At 41.3% G+C, this 21,499-nt stretch overlaps 1 protein-coding gene across 1 annotated transcript in view; it reads left to right on the forward strand.

The window, feature by feature from the left end:
• Positions 1-21,499, forward strand: part of LOC139381534 (cilia- and flagella-associated protein 46) — an 89,263-nt gene that overhangs the window by 49,376 nt on the left and 18,388 nt on the right. The window contains exons 39-51 of the mRNA XM_071125155.1: positions 179-361; positions 494-626; positions 2,675-2,872; positions 5,459-5,647; positions 5,822-5,944; positions 7,280-7,462; positions 9,338-9,511; positions 9,835-9,932; positions 10,302-10,378; positions 12,487-12,656; positions 13,951-14,057; positions 17,180-17,265; positions 20,394-20,561. Of these exons, the coding sequence (XP_070981256.1) occupies positions 179-361; positions 494-626; positions 2,675-2,872; positions 5,459-5,647; positions 5,822-5,944; positions 7,280-7,462; positions 9,338-9,511; positions 9,835-9,932; positions 10,302-10,378; positions 12,487-12,656; positions 13,951-14,057; positions 17,180-17,265; positions 20,394-20,561 (1,889 nt within the window). The remainder of the gene's footprint in view (positions 1-178; positions 362-493; positions 627-2,674; positions 2,873-5,458; positions 5,648-5,821; positions 5,945-7,279; positions 7,463-9,337; positions 9,512-9,834; positions 9,933-10,301; positions 10,379-12,486; positions 12,657-13,950; positions 14,058-17,179; positions 17,266-20,393; positions 20,562-21,499) is intronic.

Here is a 21,499-nt window from a genome sequence, read left to right on the forward strand (position 1 = left end):
GCTGTAAATCACTTTATGGTCCAGAGTGAAGACTCATCACCTTGATTAGTTTGATATTTGAATCAAGTGTGGTACTGCAGGGTTGGATCAAAAGCCCTGGTGTACAGTGTTCTCCCCTGTGCTGTGACCAAAACAGACCCCTAGATGTCATTGACTCGCTGTGATGTCTGTCTTTCAGAGGGGCGGTGGAACGTCTGCATGCAGCCAGCCCTGTCGAGCCAGGTGAGGCTCTGTCCACCCAGTCAGTACAGAATCTCATGGCTGCCTGTGACACCCTGAGAGAGAGCACCCGTGAGTTCCTCCGACTGGGCCACAGAGAGCAAGCTGCTGAAGCTCTCCTGGAGCACGCACAGGCATTGAGGTCAGACATCAACACAACACATCATAGTATGATCTATCCAATTTGGGATCAATAACGTTCATTCATTCATTTTTGTCGACAATTCCTCTATTGGTCCGCTTCAAATCATTCACAGCATGTTCTACTTTGTAGGATACTGGCTAAACACACTGGCGATGAGGGAAAACTGCGCCACCTGCTGGATGCCTACTCCTTCATGCAGCAGGCCGTCTCTGTACAGGAACATGTGGTTCTGAACGCCCAAAGCCTGTTCCCATCACAAGAGGTAAAGCACATGCTGTATACCTTCCCAATATCAGCCTTCAAGTCAGAACATACAATACAGTTCAAACTCTTAGGTAATAATTTGGACCTATTTTAAAACACGTTGTAATTTTACTAATCATCACCACCAGGTTGAGTCTAGTTATTCGGTTAGATTCTGATCTAAACAGAAAATAGAACACATTTATTTATTTTATCATTTTTACCCCCTTTTTCGTGATTAAGATCTTGTCTCATTGCTGCAACTCCCCAACGGGCTTGGGAGAGGCAAAGGTCGAGTCAAGCGTCCTCTGAAACATGACCTGCCAAACTGCGCTTTTTATTACTCGCTCACTTAACATGGAAGCCAGCTGCACCAATGTGTCGGAGGAAACACTGTTCAACTGAAGATCAAAGTCAGCCTGCAGGCGCCTGGCCTGCCACAAGGAGTCGCTAAAGCGCGATGAGCCAAGTAAAGCCATCCCGGCCAAACCCAGACGACACTGGACCAATTGTGCGATGCCCTATGGGACTCCCGGTCACGGCCGCTAATGACACAGCCTGGGGTCGAACCCCAAGCTGTAGTGATGCCGCAACACTGCGATGCAGTGCCGTAGACCGCTGCGCCACTCGGGAGGCCAGAACGCATTTTTTGGAACCATATTTCAGCAGTGTTCTTCATTGTGAAGGAATTTGTCTTAATAAGTGTGCAAATCCTATTTTGCTCAGCTGTTACAGTTCCTCAAAACAGAGTTCTGGCTATCTGTCCTGGAACTGAAAGCATTTGCAAACATATTACACTCTATTTAGAGAGTAACTGAACATGTTGACAGGGTTGAGATATTAGATTTGCTTGTGAAAAGTCCATATATGGCTTGTCAGAAAGCCTGATTCGCTGCTTGGACTCCTGTCGACCCAGGGCTGCCAAGTCCAAGCCAGTGCTGCTAAATTATTTATTGAATTCATTTTGCCCTTTGTTTCGCTAGGGATCTACATTGTTACATTTTCCAAATGGATGATTTAATTATAGAACAAGGAATTCCTGAAAAGGACAGAACCATTCATTATAAAGCAGATAAATATACCTATAAACAAGATAAACCTGATCTGCCTGTTAATACTCGCTCAATAAAAATGGCATAATCCGTTTTTTTTTTGCGGAACATGGTATCTCAGCCAAATCATTACTGAATGTGTGTGGACTCTGGTGGATCCACCTATTTGCACCAGACCTCAATTAATATCTGATATAGCCTACAGAGTAAACAGACAGACAGACACACACCCGTTTGAGTTGTTTTTTTCAGTAACACCAGATGGTTAAGAGCCAACTTTCAAACAGGCCAACATTCAAACTGCCTTATGTAGAAAAAGCATTCCAAAAGTCAATGTCAAAGATGGAGCAGACATGACTTGCACACTGCCATTTTGAAGTGCATCTTGATCTAATCATGAAAGGACATTGAAATTGCATCTTGCTTCATTATTAAACCACCTGCTGAAATCCGGAAGAATCCAGTTAGCTAGATACAATCTACTTTGACGGTCCAATTCTGCATTTAGGATTAACAGTCTATAGCCCTGTGCTTTCAGCAGATGGTACTGCTGCCCCAATAAGTTACATTGAAATGGCATACCAAATATGAAAACAGGAGTATATATGAATTCACTTACTCTCGTGGAACCAGACGAGTGTCTGAAAATTGCATATCAAGTCTGTCACGCAAGATTTGAGTTTATTTGACCCAATCTCCATTTGTTTCTTGGTTACTTCCCTTTCGTTACTTTGTAAATGAAGGTGTCTCTTTTGTTCAGTCTGAAGATGTACATCGATATACGTTTATCTTCTTCATGAACTTTTCCATTTCAAAGGAAATCAAATTCAGATCTAAGGCCTTTAAAGCTATCTTGCACTGGGTTGAAAAATTAGCTGGGCACAATAAGACATTTTAACTTCTTGCATTTGCATTTACAGTGGTGTCTGTGCGTGTGTTCTTGTTGTTGTAATGTGTCTGTCATAATCTTTGTCTTTTTCTCGCTCTCTCTTTCTGCCCTCTGTACCTTCCACAGTGTCAGCCCTTGTCTCTCCCAGCCACGAGGAGGCTGTTGCGGGTCAGACTGGCTCTGGCTGAGCTGTCCTTAACCATGCTGGAACAGGTGTGTGCTGAGGAGAACAGACTAGCCCTGGCCCAGGACAGGAAAGCCTCTGTGGAGAGGACCGTGGAGGAGTTTGTACGCATTACACCAGACCCCGGCTCTGTAGAGCAGGTAAGGGCATAGACAGAGGTCGTGTCCAAATGTACATACTTGCGTTCTAAATAGTAGGCTTTTTGGGTATGCAAACATATTGAACGTTTTATAGTATGTGACGTACTCATTTCGCTTTTCATCAAGTAGAATTCGCTGCACATTGTTGAGGAAGAGAATCATATTTTCATACTCACTTGTGTTTGACAACAGTTGATAATCAGAATAAGGGATGTCCTCTAAAAAAATTTGCGAATAGCAGCAAACACGCTCGATTTTCAAACCAATTTGGTTTGCCTGGTTAGCTAGCTAGCTAATAGTCAATGCCATGGCAAGCAAGGTAGGATCTAAGCTAGCTAGCCTGTTATGCTAGCGACGATGCTTACTGTTTAGCTAACTATCGTCAGCAAGCTAAATATATAGTTCTGAGTCTGGCTGGCACTGGCAGGAGTATGGGGTAACGTTAGTTACAGCATGGTGAGGGTGAATTAAATTATTCAACATCTTGCTAGCTAGCAACATTAGCAAAGCTAGCTGCAGTTATATATTGGCTGCCTAGCAACATTACATAATTTCTGGAGGCAGTGTTAACACAATTTGTGTTAGTCCACCAAGGCCAGCCCAACCTGGGTTGACTTCAAAGTCCCAATGGTAACGGGGATTAAGCCAGTTCCAGTGTGATCGGTACCCCTCCCCTTGGCCCTAATTACCCCTTCAATGTTTGCAGATCTGTAAGGTGAAAGCAATATGGTGGAAGCTTTACCACTACACCTCTTGAATACATACTATTCAGACATGCTAACATCAAGAGATTAGTGCCAAGGGGGAGGGATAGGGAGAAATTTGAGACTGGTGGATAGACATAATGAAAGAAAACTACTGGCCTACACAGTTATTGGACAAAAAATTGTTACAAACAAAACTATTTCCTAAATTCTGGGAGGCTTATTACAAGTCAATGCCCGACTTGTGAGAGCTGGAGAGGAGACTGCCGATTTCATCAACCAGCACTTTGAATTGTAAATGTTCTATCTAATATTTATGTGTGAAGCTAATGATTTGGCTCAGACAGGGATGGGCTCGTAGGATATGGGCATGCCGACTGCAGAGCACACACACTCCTCTGGTCGATCTTCAGTAGTTCTGTGGGAGGACCGCAATCATGTCTGTCTGATAGTAAAGGGCTTTTCTCCCAAAGTGAAATCTCCACCACTAAAATGGGACTGATCTGATCAATACTGGCAGTGATTAAGCTTATTGCTTGATGACTCGCTTCATGTTGTTTCTCTCTGTTGCTGCTCCCCGTCATATCAGCTCCCCCATGAAAAAAACTAAGCGAGATCTCACTATGAGTAAGATCTGGTCTGTAGCTACAACCTTTAAGTTTTTTTTTTGTTGTTGTTGAGAAATGGCCCGTCTTCTGCAACCAAGACGATTCTTTAAACCAATGTGCTTTCGATTTGGAGGAGTTTGTGTTTGTCTTGAAATTCCCAAAGTTGGTACACGGGAGGGAGAACCTCCTCCCTTAGAGGAAGTCCAAGTTGGTTTTGGAATAAGGAATAGGCCTACCTATTGTGTAATGACCGACGCCGGGGTTGAGAAGCAGGTACAGGGAGTTGAACACTTAATGCGGAACAGACAGGTAACAGGAACAGCGTCAGCACACGGGTACACAAAGACATACGAACATTAATGTAGAAGCCGGGAACAGAGCTGGGAACCAGATAGATATAGGGAAGGTAAGGACAGAGGTGATTGAGTCCAGGTCAGTCCAATAATCGCTGATGCGCGTGACAGGAAGGCAGGTGTGCGTTATAATGATGGCAGGAGTGCGCAATGCTGGGGAGTCTGGCGCCCTCAAGTGCCAGGGGGGAAGAGCTGGAGCAGGCGTGACATAGTGCAGTAGTTCCCAACCAGTGTACACTCACTTATAAAAGTGACCTATGGAATTTTGACTTGGGGCACTAGTGCCGGTCAGATAATACATTAAATGGCACATGGTTACAACTGTATCGTTGTTTCAAGTCCAGTGTGCTCAGGCTGTTATTACATTTGTACCGTTTGATGGGTCATTTTTCTTAATCTGAAAACCATTAGCAAAGGCAAATCTGATTTAGGTTTAGTCAGTCATTTATTTGTTAATACATGGCTCTGGGCTTAACTCTACCACAGCCTTTGCCATAGGAACAAACGGAGCATGACATTGTGTCCGTGATTGCGCCTTTATAATGCCTAAAACCGCTCATCTGTAGCTCAAACTGTTCAAAACTAAGACCTATTTTTACCAGAGCTACATTTTCTTCTTAGTGCAGATTCCCGGAACGCTCTTACAGGGGTACACACAAATTAACATGAGTAAGGAACTATCAAAACAATGAAAATATTTCAAATATACCCTATTTAATGTCTAAACTTTAGTCACAGAAAATAGATGATTTGCAGTGTTGGATCAGATGAGATGGTCATTACCACTAAATAAATTAATAGGGACATTTTAGGTGTGCTGCAGAATTTTGTATTCCATCTCCCTCCCTTCTTCCTTTATACATCCCTCCATTTCCTCTGTGTCCCCCAGTAACCACCCCATCCCCTTTGTTCCCTTTGTAGGAGTGGATAGCTACAGGCAGGACCCTGGGGCAGGTGGCTTTGAGCCAGCTGGCCACGGTCAACTTCCTGTCCCTTGACTGTGTGGAGACCAGAGCCAGCTCTCTAAGCCTGATGGGGAAGTGCCTGAGGCTGCTAGCCATGCAGAGAGACCCGCTCTACCCCTTCACCCTCTGGGATGGACACAACCTGGTACAGACACTGACAGACAATACCAAAAACAGTAAAAATGGACTAAAAGTAACTTTTAAGGGGGCTTAATGTGACTTTTCGAGATGTCATTCCTCTTCACAAAAATCTAAGAGCTCAACAAAAATTGTCAGCGTTCGTGACCAGATTGTAAACTAATCTTGATTCTATGAACAGGAGGAGGACCGGTCAGAGTCTAAAGCCAGCCCTGAGGAGGAGGAGGAGTTAACCGGAGAGAATGGCCTAGAGTCAAGCAGAACGGAGCCCAGACAGTACGCAGCCAAATGTGCTGAGTTGCAGGTACTGTATAGTCTACCTGGAATCTTTCCTCCACATTAATCTGGTGTTTTTAGACAAATCTAGTCTTTCTTATCTTCAACAGAAGTCACTTTCTTGGCTAGTCTTGATATACTGTAAAAGACAGTCTTTATTTTAAAAGTAATCTTGGTTACCCAGAAGTGATATTCTCTCGTAAAAGTTTGTCGTTTTCTGTTTTACTTTTGGTGGAATGCCATTAACAATTGTGATTATCTTTGTGCAAGTGATGGAAAAGGTACCCAAAGTAAAGAAACCTTCAAAGAAAATGACTAGAGTAAAAGTCACCCAGTAAAATACTACTTGAGTAAAAGTCTAAATGTACTTAAGTATGAAAAGTAAATGTAATCGCTAAAATATACTTAAGTATCAAAATAAAAAGTATAAATAATTTCAAATTCCTTATATTAAGCAAACCAGACGGCACAATTTTTTTTTTTTTTTTTTTTTTTTTTTTTAAATGTACGATAGCCAGGAGCACACTTTAACACTCAGACATAATTTACAAAGGGAGCATTTGTGTTTAGTGAGTCTTCCAGATGAGAGGCAGTAGGAATGACCAGGGATGTTTGATAAGTGTGTGAATTAGACAATTGTCCTGTCCTGCTAGGCATTCAAAGTGTAAAGAGTACTTTTGGGTTTCAGGGAAAATGGAAGGATTAAAAAGTATGTTATTTTCTTTAGGAATGTAGTGGAGTAAAAGTAATATAAATAGTAAAGTAAAGTACAGATACCCCAAAAAAACTACTTAAGTAGTACGTTAAAGTATTTTTACTTAAGTACTTTACAACACTGGTGCAAAGGAAGGAAGCGAAGTCTCCTCCCTCGCAAACGGAAACTCTTGGCCAAACCCCTCCCTTCCACTAATTTCACCCGTGTTTATCATGGCCAAAAAGGAAATGTTTTTGTTTAATGAATTTTTACGATACAGACAATTTTGACTTTGTGACTGTGGAATCTAGTGGAAACCGTTTATCATCACTGCACCAGTTTAATCACCGCCTGCGTCCAATCCTGATTCATCCAAATAATCAATGACGAAAACCCCAAACCAAGAACTACTGTTGCTCGTAATCACAAACTTCTATGTGCGCTTTGACAGATTCTCGCCGTTTCATCTGTCCACGAGAGATTATATTAAAAGTAACCTAAGAAGGTCAAGTCCATCCAGAAATGTTACTCTGAAGTTGGTGCAATAGATTAATAGCAGCAGGTGGCATTATGATAGCATGGTGGCATGCACAACTTGAAGCTACTTGTTTTCTCTCTCTGTTTGTGTGCGCGTGAGCGCATGTGTGTACGTGTGCCTGTGTATTCCAGAGAAGAAGACGTTCTGCCCTGCAGCTTCTGGCTCAGGCCAGTGAGACTTTAGCACAGGCCATCAGCCTTTCTCTCCAACACAAACTCCCAAGCTCCATCCTCTCAGAAGCCTGTCTCAACATGCTGGAGTGTCACGGCCAGTTTGACCCCTGTGCCACTGGTCAATACCTGGCCTTGCTCCAGGTATAATATGTACAGTTGAAGTCGGAAGTTTACATACACTTAGGTTGGAGTCATTAAAACTTGTTTTTCAACCACTCCACAAATTTCTTGTTAACAAACTATAGTTTTGGCAAGTCGGTTAATACATCTATTTTGTGCATGACACAATTCATTTTTCCAACTATTGTTTACAGACATTATTATTCACTTATAATTCACTGTATCACAATTCCAGTGGGTCAGAAGTTTACATACACTAAGTTGACTGTGCCTTTAAACATCTTGGAAAATTCCAGAAAATGATGTCATGGCTTTAGAAGTTTCTGATAGGCGAATTAAACATAATTTGAGTCAATTGGAGGTGTACCTGTGGATGTATTTCAATGCCTACCTTCAAACTCAGTGCCTCTTTGCTTGACATCATGGGAAAATCAAAAAAAATCAGCCAACACCTCAGAAAAACAATTGTAGACCTCCACAAGTCTGGTTCATCCTTGGGAGCAATTTCCAAACGCCAAAGGTACCAAACGCCAAAGGTACCACGTTCATCTGTACAAACAATAGTACGCAAGTAAAAACACCATGGGACCACGCAGCCATCATACCGCTCAGGAAGGAGACGTGTTCTGTCTCCTAGAGATGAATGAACTTTGGTGCGAAAAGTGCAAATCAATCCAGAACAACAGCAAAGGACCTTGTGAAGATGCTGGAGGAAACAGGTACAAAAGTATATTTTTCCACAGTAAATCGAGTCCTATATCGACATAACCTGAAAGGCCGCTCAGCATGGAAGAAGCCACTGATCTAAAACCGCCATAAAAAAAGCCAGACTATGGTTTGCAACTGCACATGGGGACAAAGACCGTACTTTTTGGAGAAATGTCCTCTGGTCTGATGAACCAAAAATAGAACTGTTTGGCCATAATGACCATCGTTATGTTTGGAGGAAAAAGGGGGATGCTTGCAAGCCGAAGAACACCATCCCAACCATGAAGCACGGGAGTGGCAGCATCATATTGTGGGTGTGCTTTGCTGCAGGAGGGACTGGTGCACTTTACAAAATAGATGGCATCACGAGGCAGGAAAATTATGTGGATATATTAAAGCAACATCTCAAGACATCAGTCAGGACGTTAAATCTTGGTCGCAAATGGGTCTTCCAAATGGACAATAACCCCAAGCATACTTCCAAAGTTGTGGCAAAATGGCTTAAGGACAACAAAGTCAAGGTATTGGAGTGGCCATCACAAAACCCTGACCTCAATCATATAGAACATCTGTGGGCAGAACTGAAAAAGCGTGTGCGAGCAAGGAGGCCTACAAACCTGACTCAGTTACACCAGCTCTGTCAGGAGGAATGGGCCAAAATTCACCCAACTTTATTGTGGGAAGCTTGTGGAAGGCTACCCTGAAACGTTTGACCCAAGTTAAACAATTTAAAGGCAATGCTACCAAATTCTAATTGAGTGTATGTAAACTTCTGACCCACTGGGAATGTGATGAAAGCAATACAATCTGAAATAATTCATTCTCTCTACTATTATTCTGACATTTCACATTCTTAAAATAAAGTGGTGATCCTAACTGACCTAAAACAGGGAATGTTTACTCGGATTAAATGTCAGGAATTGTGAAAAACTGAGTTTAAATGTATTTGGCTAAGGGGTATGTAAACTTCCGCCCTTAACTGTATGTGTGTAGGGAGGGGTGTTTGTGTATATGTGTACATGCATGTGTATGTCTGCATGTCTGCTGTGCAAGTGTGCGTAGTTAGAGGCTGTCTTGGTCACTGTAAGATTTTGTGTCACAGTCTAAATGTTTGTGTGTTAGTGTCCCTACTCTCCTTAAATTAGATATTATGTGCTTTTGCTAATCTCTGTTAATCTCTATTCCCAGAGCTGCTCCTGCACAGCTATGATGGCTGACATTCTAAGATCTGCTTGCACTGACACTCGTGTGTCCCAGCTCTCTGCGCTACTCAACCTACACAGCAACCTGCTCCCTTCACAGGTGGAGACCCCCACTAGTCTGCTGAAGGGAGTGGAAGACTCACTCAATGGCTTCTCCAAGGTACTGTCCCACAAAACACCCTCAATACAACAAATGTTTTCTAGGCATCATAGAGATTCACTTGAGCTCCCATTACTGGTTCCCCATGAATGTATTGAAATAGATTAAATATGCCTTGTTTAGTTTCACACATTGAACGCCATGTGGTCTGTGGTGCATCTATCTTTCTGGGCTGGCTAATTGCCCTTTAGAGAGTGTTCATTACAAGCTTTGGATAAAGAGTATTTATTTGCAGTTGCCATTTCAATTATGTATCAACATAAATAATTTGCTCAGTATAAATGGGTAAAAAATGGATCAACATGTCGCAAATCTGTGCCCAGACCTACAGCCACCTGACCATCAACCCAAGTCACCTGAGTCTTCTGGGAGAGCTGCCCTCTAACCTGAAGATCCTGCTGCTTCAACACACACAAGACAGGTACATGTCAACGCGGGCATTTAGTCTGTCTACCGTATGTCAGACACACACAAGCCCACGAGTCTCCTCTGGCCCCATCTGTTACACTGGCTCACAGTCTGTCATTTTATGACCGCGTGGTCACATTTCACATTGGGTTAGTTAACACACATTTTCTGGAGCTGGGTGCAATATTTGATGACACCACACGAGGGAGAGTCTCATCCTATGTCCTCTGTAGAATCAGCACAGTCGGGCTCCTGCTATACCATTTAACATACTTTACTGTAAATGCCAAACATACTTTACTGTAAATGCCAAACATACATATAAAGTTCTGTCGTGACACAGTTTGTATGGCAAATAGGTGAAATGTGTGTTCTTTTTTAGGTCAACTCTCTATGGAGCTTTCTATGAGAGGAGCAAACTTACAGAGAGTCAGAGAGGGAAGGCCATGCAGGTTTCTGGTGAGGCTTCTCAACCTTTGGGATATTTTCATGTAGTACATGTTCAGTAGGTGGTATCCAGTAGCACGCTTGCATTTATGGAATAAGAAGATGGATGCCAACCTTTTAAAGGTTAATTATTTATTTTTGTGTGTGGGTGGGATTTTCATTGCTATGATATGCAATTCGTTTTTTTAAGACTATGCAATGCACTTAAGTGTTATCAGCATTCAGAATTAAACTATAAAGAAAGAAATCATTCCAGCGTAACATTTAGTACGCCGGGTCTCTCCCTAACAACAGTGCCAATGAAAAGTTGAGAGCTAATTTAGACGGACACAAGCAAAGATGAACACTGAATAGTAAGATACCTGGACACGGACCCTTTCACCTTTCGTCTGCAGCTGCTAGCCAAGCATGGGAATAGTTGATGTTCTAATTCCAAAAAACTAAGTAACATTTGCATATTACCTCCTCAAATGACCTTTCTGTAGACTCTGCTGTTCGAAAAAGGCACAGGCTAGCATCTGGGCTTGTTTCGGGAGAATGAGATCAAATACGTTCATCACAAAGAAGAGAGGGGAAGGGATGGAGAGACAGGGTTGGTACGGTCTTGAACATCCTGGAAAAGTCATGGAATTTTAAAATGGTGTTTTCCAAGCCTGGAAAAGTAATGGACATTAATTTCATAATTTCATTTAATTCAATTTATTTAGGCACAGTTTTTAAATATTTTATTGATCAAATAAAAATCAACATATCATCCAGGATCGGAACGACACTGTTTTTCGAGCATCACCTGCGTGTGTGTGAGACGAGTGGGTCATTGCTCAAGGAGAGAGAGAGACAGTCGGACATGCAGCAGCAGGTAGGCCTAGCCTATAAAATATGATAGAGAACAGACTAGCTAGGCAGCAATTCAAAACAAAACTTGTACCCTCTAGTTAACTGTTTAGCGATTTATAGTATGTATTAATGTTTTCATCATGTCCCAAAAAACTTTCCACCGACATTTGCGAATAAGCCCATACAAAATGTATTATATTTTTTTTAAAGAATCATGATTATTTTAAATTATTATTTTTGATGAAGCAAATGATTCACTTCACCATTGTATTAGTTGGGATTCAGTTCAATTGTGGCGAATCGAAACATGTGAATCAAAATAATAAAATGGGAATCGTGAACATTAATTTTAGGTAAAAATATTATATTCTAGCCTTTCTTTTGGATTATCTGGTTTATTGGGCATCCAATGTATTGGACATTGCAACTCAATAGATGCTAGTCAGCCTGCAAAGTAAGTACTTCTAAAGTAGCTAAGATAAATATTTGAAAAAGAAAAAAGGCGAGGAGCTCAGATGCAAAAATGTAATAACAATGTTTTGACAGCCAATATGTCTTCATCAGGCTATAGGCTAAGATAAATATGACTAAACTATAAAAGGTTTATTTCCTGAAGATAATGTGTGTGCCTGCTTTATCAGAATAAAAAGATTTGTAGCTTACCATAGCCATTTGATCTTTGATATATTGAATGAGCACATTATTTAAAAAGGCATTAAACATATTTGATTGTATTGTTGCAATGTTTTACATCAAGGGTGGTCAACCATCCTCCAGGAGAGCTAATGGGTGTGCAGGCTTTCATTCCAGTCCCCTTCTAACAAACTACATTTTAAAAATGAGCTGGTCAACCGGACCTTGATAAACTAGCTCTGATGTGTTTGAGCAGGGCTTGATCAAAAGCTTGCACAACCAGTAGCTCTCCAGACTGAGGGTTGAACACATGTTTTATACAGTTGCCTAACAGGTATTCTACTTTATGGGGGGTTAAGTGCCTTGCTCAATGACAGAAGATGGTACCACCCATTGTGTCGATACCACATTATGCCTACTTTTTTATACGTACATTGAGACGCTGCCAATTGTTGGTCATGGAAATTTGGTTAAAAGTCTCATTGAAAAGTCATGGAGTTCTATCTTTCAAAATGTGTGTGGAGAGAGAGAGAGAGGGAAGGAGAGGCATGGAAGGGAGAAGGAAAGAGAGATGGGAGGTACTGAGTAGAGAAGGAGGATGTGGGCTCGGGGGAACCAGTTACAGCGGCTGTGCTGTTCTTTTGTTGCAGGTATGCTGATCTGTACCAGGGTCGCCAAGGTTGCTGTCCAGCCCAGGGCTCTGCTTGATCTCCGGGACAGAACACAAGCCTTCAAACGCGAGACCAAACACAACTTCTTGAAAGAGGCGCATTGGCTTGGCAATGAGGGCAGGGCGGGGAGCGAGCGTCACGTTCACCTAGTAGGTCACGAACCCTCTACAACCCCTTTATGAACCCACTACGATCCTTTGCGACCCTTTGACTTGGCTGTGCAAGTAACATTTTTAATTGGTCGCATCAATGCGACCTGCAAATTTTTGCTGGTCACTTCAGTCAAACATATTTGGGGGGCGGCTAAAACCATGATTGGGTCGAACAGTAGCTCAAACAAGATAACTCAGATGTGCTTTTGGATTTCGTAACAACATTCAAAATGCAATCGCAGGGAATGAATGGTTTGAACACACATACTGTTGTGACTGTAAGAGAGAGGAGGGTCTCAGCTTCCTGTAGGTATTACGTTTATTTCTCATCTCTCAATATTGACTGTATTAGCACCTTTTTTAACCGTCTATATGTGTTTGAGAAATATGGAGCGCGGGAAGTGTGCATCTGCCATTGTCAGTGATTTCATTGACTAGTATGCTTAATGCAAGAAAGCTGAGTTACTGTATCTAGAAACAGTATGATTACTTCAATGAAAAGAGAAACCCGCATCATACAATTTATTAAAGCTTTTGTGTCGGCCTCTTGGCCTTCATCAGAGCTTTGAGCTCAGTGACACGAGCAAGAGACGTTTGTGGGTTTCTCTTTTCTTGGAAAACTTTAGCTTTTTTTGTTGCTTTTTTAAATACATTACATGTACTGTTAGTTTTACACAATGGTGAATTAGCCCCAAATGAATTATGATATTGGTACACAAAAATGATTAACCAAATGAATCTCTATTGAACAAAAGGAATCTGCGATTCTGGAGCCCTATTTTGAGATTAAAATATAGCAACAATAGCCTAATTGTCAACCCAAAATTCATGACAATCACTTTTTCAGATTGCACACAAAAATATCTTGATCATGCATTCCTGCTTGGACATGTTAAATTCAACTTATTTCTTGAAACATACCATCTAGGTAGCACTGAATTACTTTATGAGATGATTGCAAAAAAATATTAATTGCATGACACCTCAACAACATTATGGTGCGACCAAATCATGACCTGGAGCCATCAACTGAAAATGTAAGTGGCCCTGCTCTATTACCCCTCCACAAACCCTCTACAACCCCTTTTTCTCTATTAAAATGATCGACTGGCCTCATAAATAAACCAGTCTACAACAATATCCCGGAGCTCTTCCCTCTCTTTCTGCCGATATTGGATTTGAATGTCCAAACATTGTTCAAGTTATGTAGGTCTGTGTAATCGTTGTCAGTGCTCGAGACAAGTGTTGATTTTACATGTCAGCTAGGCTTTTTCTTTTTGTCCCTGTATAGAAATCGAACTCTGAAGAGAAATTGGAATCTCATTTCAAAGCCATTGTACAAGAAATGGAGGACTATTTGTGTCCAATCCTCTCTCAGTTTGACTTCTCATGCTTCGGGTAAGTCAATACAGGTCCGGATATTGTCCTGTATTGTACAATGGTCATTTTGCTGCTGAGTTCTATTTATTGCAGAATTTAAACTAAACCCAACCCTTTACCCTAACCTTAACCAATTGGGAACTTACTGTACCTAAACATGACCAGCCTCTTTTCTTGGCTGAACCACTCAACTAATCACATTGTTTTTGCCCTTGAGGCAGAGCTTGAATAAGAAAAGATTGAATAAGAAAACTCCAATGCAGTTGATTTGGTCTACAGTTCATCATAGAGCTGGGCGATATGGGCAATATTGCAATAAATTGCCTGAATTAATGCATTAACGATAAGACTACAACATTAAAGTGCAACACTTTTTTTTGTTTTTTTGTATCCTTTAAACTACTACTAGCAATTTGATGGTTGTAGCCATCAATTCTCCCATTAACATCACCCATATTAGCAAACTTATTTCATTTCAAACTTCTCTAGTACTATGATCGGTATGGTCAGTGTTGATTATTTTCTGTTTACCTTCCCAGGTCTAGTTCATCATGTCTGACTTATTCATGTGTTGTATCAGCTAGACATTCACATTGCGAGACTTTGTGTCAGTGTGGCCTGTGATCTTTTTCTCTCTCTCTCTGTGTTTGTTTGGTTTTACTATCCTTGCGGGGACCAGAAATCCTCACACGGATAGTAAAACAAGGGACATTCTGTGTTTCATCCGACACATTGGTGCAGCTGGCTTCCGGTTTAAGCGAGCGAGTGTTAAGAAGCGCTTCTTGGCGGGTAATGTTTCGGAGGACGCTTGACTCGACCTTCGCATCTCCCGAGCCCGTTGGGGAGTTGCAGCGATGAGACAAGATCGTTATCACGAAATTGTGGAGAAAAAGTGCAAAAATATAATTTAAAAACATTTGGGTTAGGTTTAGGGGTTTAGGGTTAAGGATAGGGTTAGGTTAATGGTTAGACTGGGGCGGTATATTGTATATTATAAACTGGGTGGTTCAAGCCCTGAATGCTGATAGACTGACAGCCATGGTATATCAGACCGTATGCCACGGGTATGACACAGCATTTATTTTTACTGCTCTAATTACGTTGGTAACCAGTTTATAATAGTAAAAAGGCACCTCAGGGTTTGTGGTATATGGCCAATATACCACGGCTAAGGGCTGTATCCAGGCACTCTGCGTTGCGTCGTGCATAAGAACAGCCCTTAGCCGTGGTATATTGTTCATATACCACACCCCCAACCCCCCCAGGGTCTTATTGCTTAACTGTATACCGTATACCGGGGTATTTGGAAAAAGCCACGGGATGGTTTTTCAATACCATCAAAACAATTTATTTTAAGTTTTTCAATACATTTTTATATTTATAGCTACTTTAAGTTAATATCTGTAGTCAACTTGTGCAATGCGTTTGAGGATAAAGCAGATTGCATTCTTAATTTCACCTGTCACATGATTTTACATTAAGAAGCTTACCATAGTTCCCCAGAACAGTTGAGGCAGTCACGTGTTTGTTTGTAAATAGCACAACGAGAGAAAGCAGGAGCTGGTGAGTCCATAGTGTTCTATTTCTATCGGCGAGTCTCTTGTGCGGCGCACTTGAGGTATTTATTTTATTTTTATTTAACTAGGCAAGTCAGTTAAGAACAAATTCTTATTTACAATGACGACCTTCCCCGGCCAAACCCTAACCCGGGGGAGCTCCTCCTACCAGCCTCCACTGGTGTGTATGTTTGTGTGGGAGTATGGTTTCTTTGTGCATGTACAGTTGAAGTCGGAAGTTTACATACACCTTAGCCAAATATATTTAAACTCAGTTTTTCACAATTCCTGACATTTAATCCTAGTAAAAATCACGTTTTAGGTCAGTTAGGATCACCACTTTATTTTAAGAATGTGAAATGTCAAAATAATAATAGTAGAGAGAATTATTTATTTCAGATTTGATTTCTTTCATCACATTCCCATTGGGTCAGAAGTTTACATACACTCAATTAAAATTTTGGTAGCATTGCCTTTCAATTGTTGAACTTGTTGATCTTCGGGTAGCCTTCCACAAGCTTCCCACAATAAAGTTGGGTGAATTTTGGCCCATTCCTCCTGACAGAGCTGGTGTAACTGAGTCAGGTTTGTAGGCATCCTTGCTCGCACACGCTTTTTCAGTTCTGCCCACAAATTTTATATGGGATTGAGGTCAGGGATTTGTGATGGCACTCCAATACCTTGACTTTGTTGTCCTTAAGCCATTTTTCCACAACTTTGGAAGTATGCTTGGGGTCATTGTCCATTTGGAAGACCCATTTGCAACCAAGCTTTAACTTCCCGACTGATGTCTTGAGATGTTGCTTCAATATATTCACATAATTTTCATCTATTTTGTAAAGTGCACCAGTCCCTCCTGAGTGGTATGACGGCTGCGTGGTCCTATGGTGTTTATACTTGCGTACTATTGTTTGTACAGATGAACGTGGTACCTTCAGGTGTTTGGAAATTGCTCCCAAGGATGAACCAGAGTTGTGGGGATCTACAATTTTTTTCCTGAGGTCTTGGCTGATTTCTTTTGATTTTCCCATGAATTCAAGGAAAGAGGCACTGAGTTTGAAGGTAGGCCTTGAAATACATCCACAGGTACAACACAAATTGACTCACATTATGTCAATTAGCCTATCAGAAGCTTCTAAAGCCATGACATCATTTTATGGAATTTTCCAAGCTGTTTAAAGGCACAGTCAACTTATTGTATGTAAACGTCTGACCCACTGCAATTGTGATACAGTGAAATAATCTGTCTGTAAACATTTGTTGGAAAAATGACTTGTGTCATGCACAAAGTAGATGTCCTAACCGATTTGCCAAAACTATAGTTTGTTAACAAGACATTTGTGGAGTGGTTGAAAACAAGTTTTTATGACTCCAACCTATGTGTATGTAAACTTCCAACTTCAACTGTATGTGTCCGCATGCATCAGTCTGTCTATTTGTCGAGTTAGGTGTCAGCTGTGACTTTCCTCTGTGTTCTCCATCTCCTCGTGCTTCTCTGGGCCTTGTACATTTATTTTCTCATGTTTGGACCAGGTCTCCACTGTATCTCTGCTGATCCTCCCTGTCTTTATCTATTTCATTCAGGCACCAGACGCCATCAATATTCATCCCGGAGTGCATCCGGCCCAAAGACAAGGAGGAGAAAGCAGGCCTAGATAAAGGTCTAGCGGGTGTGTATTGCTTGTCCCAGAAACGGATATATACAGTGTAAGGATCAGGGAACTGATGTTCAGAATCCGGAGAGTGCTTGATGTGTACTGTACTGTACCTGCTCATTGCTTGTGATTAGCCCCACAGCTGGATTTACTTAGATTAGTTTAAGTTTACTAATTCCCCCTCCATCTCCCATTTCTTTTGATTGTTGTTATACCAGTTTGTTTATTGACCAAATGATGTACAGTGGAGCCACATCAGCATGTTTTTACACAAAAGACAAATGGTATTTAATTCCCTAAACACAATACTACCTGAAATATATATGTTCAAATATTTACTCTAGTGCGAGATACAGTACAGCTATAGTGGATGTAATGGAAAATATAACTTACCAAATAGCTAACTGGTCCAGGGCTTAAGAGACCCATTTCAGATGGTGATTTGTACTTTGGATTTTCCCTCGCACCATTACATGTATAAGTATGCGCTGAGTGAACAAAACATTGGGATCGCCTTTCTAATATTGAGTTGCACCTAGGTGCTGTGGCGGTCATTACATTTTGTCAGCCGGTGATTGTCAAGCAGATAACTGCCAGTCTCACGGTAATTGACTGGCAATTAACATAAACACATTTTAGCATCTCCTGGCTTCCACGTATAGACTACAAGCCACTGATGCAGACCTTTTGGAACAGCTACATTTTAAAAAGTCTAATAAATCCATACCCTACACAATCACAATAAATCCATTATGTATTTTAGACAGGTCTAAAGAAACCTGATTTGAAGAAAATGTTGTATATTTCAGAAGAACAGAAAAGCATACTCCTTGCCCTTATGTTAGATCCTGATCTGGCTATGTCATATGGCTGTGGGCTACACTCGTTTATTTAGCAGACAAGATTTGCTTAGAATTCCATGGCATTATTTTATAGAATGAAGAACGCAATTTAACATAGCTGGATGAAATAGATAGGATATTTTCTCAGTGATTTCTGAGGGAGTGCGCGCACGTGGCTATTCTGTGTTGAGCTGTTAACAAAGAAACAGGTCCTCCTATATGCTTCATGGGGTGACAGGGTAGCCTAGTGGTTAGAGCGTTGGACTAGTAACCGGAAGGTTGCAAGTTCAAACCCCCGAGCTGACAAGGTACAAATCTGTCGTTCTGCCCCTGAACAGACAGTTAACCCACTGTTCCTAGGCCATCATTGAAAATAAGAATTTGTTCTTAACTGACTTGCCTACTAAAATAAAGGTAAAATTAATAAAAATGTATGCAACTTTAGTTGTGATCAAAACATATAGCCCAACGTTTGTATTTTTAATACATTCTAAGGCTGCATGATATGACTCTAATGATGATTTGAAAAAAGTTGCATGAAAGGCATGAGCTCTGTTGTTATTTGCGCAAGTTGCACACATTTCATCAGTCTCTTATTCGCAACACTTGATATTGCCTCGATTTTCCCGACTGCATCCCCTTTGTGTGGCCGTAATGCCCCTAAAAAAAATCCATGCCTTTTGCGGCCAACGGGCCGTTATGCCCTTGGGCTGAATATAATAATTATAGTTCCCTTCTCCCGGCTACGTGCTCCGAAGAAGCACCTCTCACTCACATGGGTCTCAGCTCAATTCTTATTAGCCAATGCCTGTCCGTGGTGATCAGGTCTTTCTCACAGGTTTTTCGGAGGCCAGCATGATGAGTAGGTCTAACGAACAGCAAAAGCACTAGGCTATCAACTTTTGTACTATGGGGGATAGTAGATTGACATGCTATGTCAATCTACAATGCCTCATAGTACAAAAGTTGACTTATTCTGTTCGAGAAAGAAATATTCCAAACATAGTCTGGGACAGTTGTTGGATGCGATAGATCCCAAATGAATACAGTATAACCACTAGCATCCCAAAAAAATAATTAAGCAATGAGGCTGATGCAACAGATCAGAACGATTAGCTTAAAATGTTGATAAAATCTTAGGCTTTTTCTTCACATTATAAGCGCAGGAATGTGCACACGGCAGTAGGCTATAAGCACAAATGTTCCAAAATGCAATCAATTAGCGGGAAAAACACCATTCTCAAAAGTGACCGCAAATGTAATTATGCATGTATTGCTTTTATTAAAAAGGTGCATTTTTATGGTGAAAATTATCTTCCCCAAATTTGAAACTCATGCGCTGCTTATATATGCCAGTTAGGCTCTACACCCGTTGTAAAGTGGATTAATGTGCTTAAATTTAAGAAGTTATTTGGCCACTTTTGTTGTGATATAAACCTTGGGCTAGGCTACATGAGGTGTGTGACTATAATTGGAAAAATTCGCAAATAAAGGAATGCTCTGTTTCTTGACTTACTGCACACAACCTGGGCATGATACACAAGTGATAAATTATATAATTCACAAGTGAGTTAGCAAGTTTGGTAGGCTACTAATGACCATCAGCAGCATCAGTGCTTGGAGAAGCCTAATTACAGTGACCAAACGGTCACATGGAATTTTACTTCCTTCATGGCTCGTGACTGCCGCTGTTCTGAGGGCACCCCCTTATGCCCTCAGAACAGCCTCAATTCGTCTACAAGGTGTTGAAAGCGTTCCACAGGGATGCTGGCCCATGTTGACGCCAGTGCTTCCCACATGTCTTTTGGGTGTTGACCATTCTTGATACACACGGGAAACTGTTGAGTGTGAAAAGCCCAGCAGCGTTACAGTTCTTGACACACTCAAACCCATGCTCCTGGCACCTACTACCATAACCTGTCCAAAGGCACTTGCATTTTTTGTCTTGCCCATTCACCCCATTCAAATGTCTCAGGGCTTAAAAATCCTTCTTTAACCTGTCTCCTCCCCTTCATCTACACTGATTTGAAGTGGACTTAACAAGTGACATCAATAAGGGATCATGGCTTTCACATAGTTTCACCTGGTCAGTCTATGTCATGGAAAGAGTAGGTGTTTCTAATGTTTTGTACTCTGTAATAAAGTATGTTGTATGGCTTTTGTGATCAAAAGCAACAAAATGACTATATATACACTAATATAAACATTTTCACAGCAAGCTGAGCATATTGTATTGACGTTTGTACACTGTGTGTGCAGGTGTGTGTGCTCACCTTTATCTGTGTCTGTTTGTGTGAAAAGTGGGGTCTCCTGCAGAGCTTGGGGAGTATGTCGTGCTCCTGGCTGACTGGATGCTCATGGAACTACCTCTGGAAGCGTTGGCAATCCTGCAAGAAGAGGGGCTGAGCTCTGTATCTCGTGACTTCTCACTGCAACTCCTCCACACTCGCCTGCAGAGAGAGGAACCAGGTGAGGGGTTACACACACATACACACACACACACAAATGGAGTGCTTAGTTGCAAGTACAGTTTTCATTCTATTTCATTTCAAAACACAGCAAATTTTCATTAGCATGCCCACACTAGTAGTATTAAAGGAAGACTCAGCAATATGACGTAGATGCAGAAAGTAAACAGCATAGTCAGTCAGTTTCTGCAACAACTGAGAGCATTGAAGCGCGAGGGTCAACTTGTCCGCAGTTTTGGTGCCCTGGCTTCCACACTGTTAACAGAGTGACACAAATCTGTGAACATGCGCAGAGATACTGTGTGTGACGGTGTGCGAGCGAAGTGTTGCCTCTTGCTCATTTCAATATCTCCGGTGCTGCTCGTGGCAACGTCATTTAGTTGAGTCTACCTTTAACAAAAACATTATTTAAGGTAGTTCATCACACATGCATAAATTAGACAATTTGCAGACTTTGCAAGTGCAAATTAGCATCTAAGTCCGCCCAGAGGGTTTTGTACTCTACAAGCATTTCATCTATTCTTACCCCTCTATCCAATTGGCAAAGCTTCGTTAAACTTTCTGGAATACTAATGATGTTTTCATGACATAATTTGTTCGGGCAGGATTAACACCCTCTCCCACACTATAATCTCTTTAAACCTCAGTTGGAATGACTTTGACGGTGTTTGCATGGCTACAACCCTTCATTCCAGCCATACTCAATAGGCAGACTATAATAGTCCTGATCCAGACCTACAATGTGTTAATAAACACAGTTGGGCTTTAAACTTACTGTTGAGTGAAACTTACTGTAATAAAATAATGCAATCGAAGCAATTATTGAAATCAACAAGCCCATTTTTTTTAGCTAGGTAAGTTAAGCTAACCAGCTATCTAAACCTTGTAGTTATCATAGCCAGATTATCTGCTGAGGCCCCTATTTGATTTGGTTGTAAT

The sequence above is a fragment of the Oncorhynchus clarkii genome, chromosome 23, assembly GCF_045791955.1.
Source record: "Oncorhynchus clarkii lewisi isolate Uvic-CL-2024 chromosome 23, UVic_Ocla_1.0, whole genome shotgun sequence".
NCBI classification, from domain to species: Eukaryota; Metazoa; Chordata; class Actinopteri; order Salmoniformes; family Salmonidae; genus Oncorhynchus; species Oncorhynchus clarkii.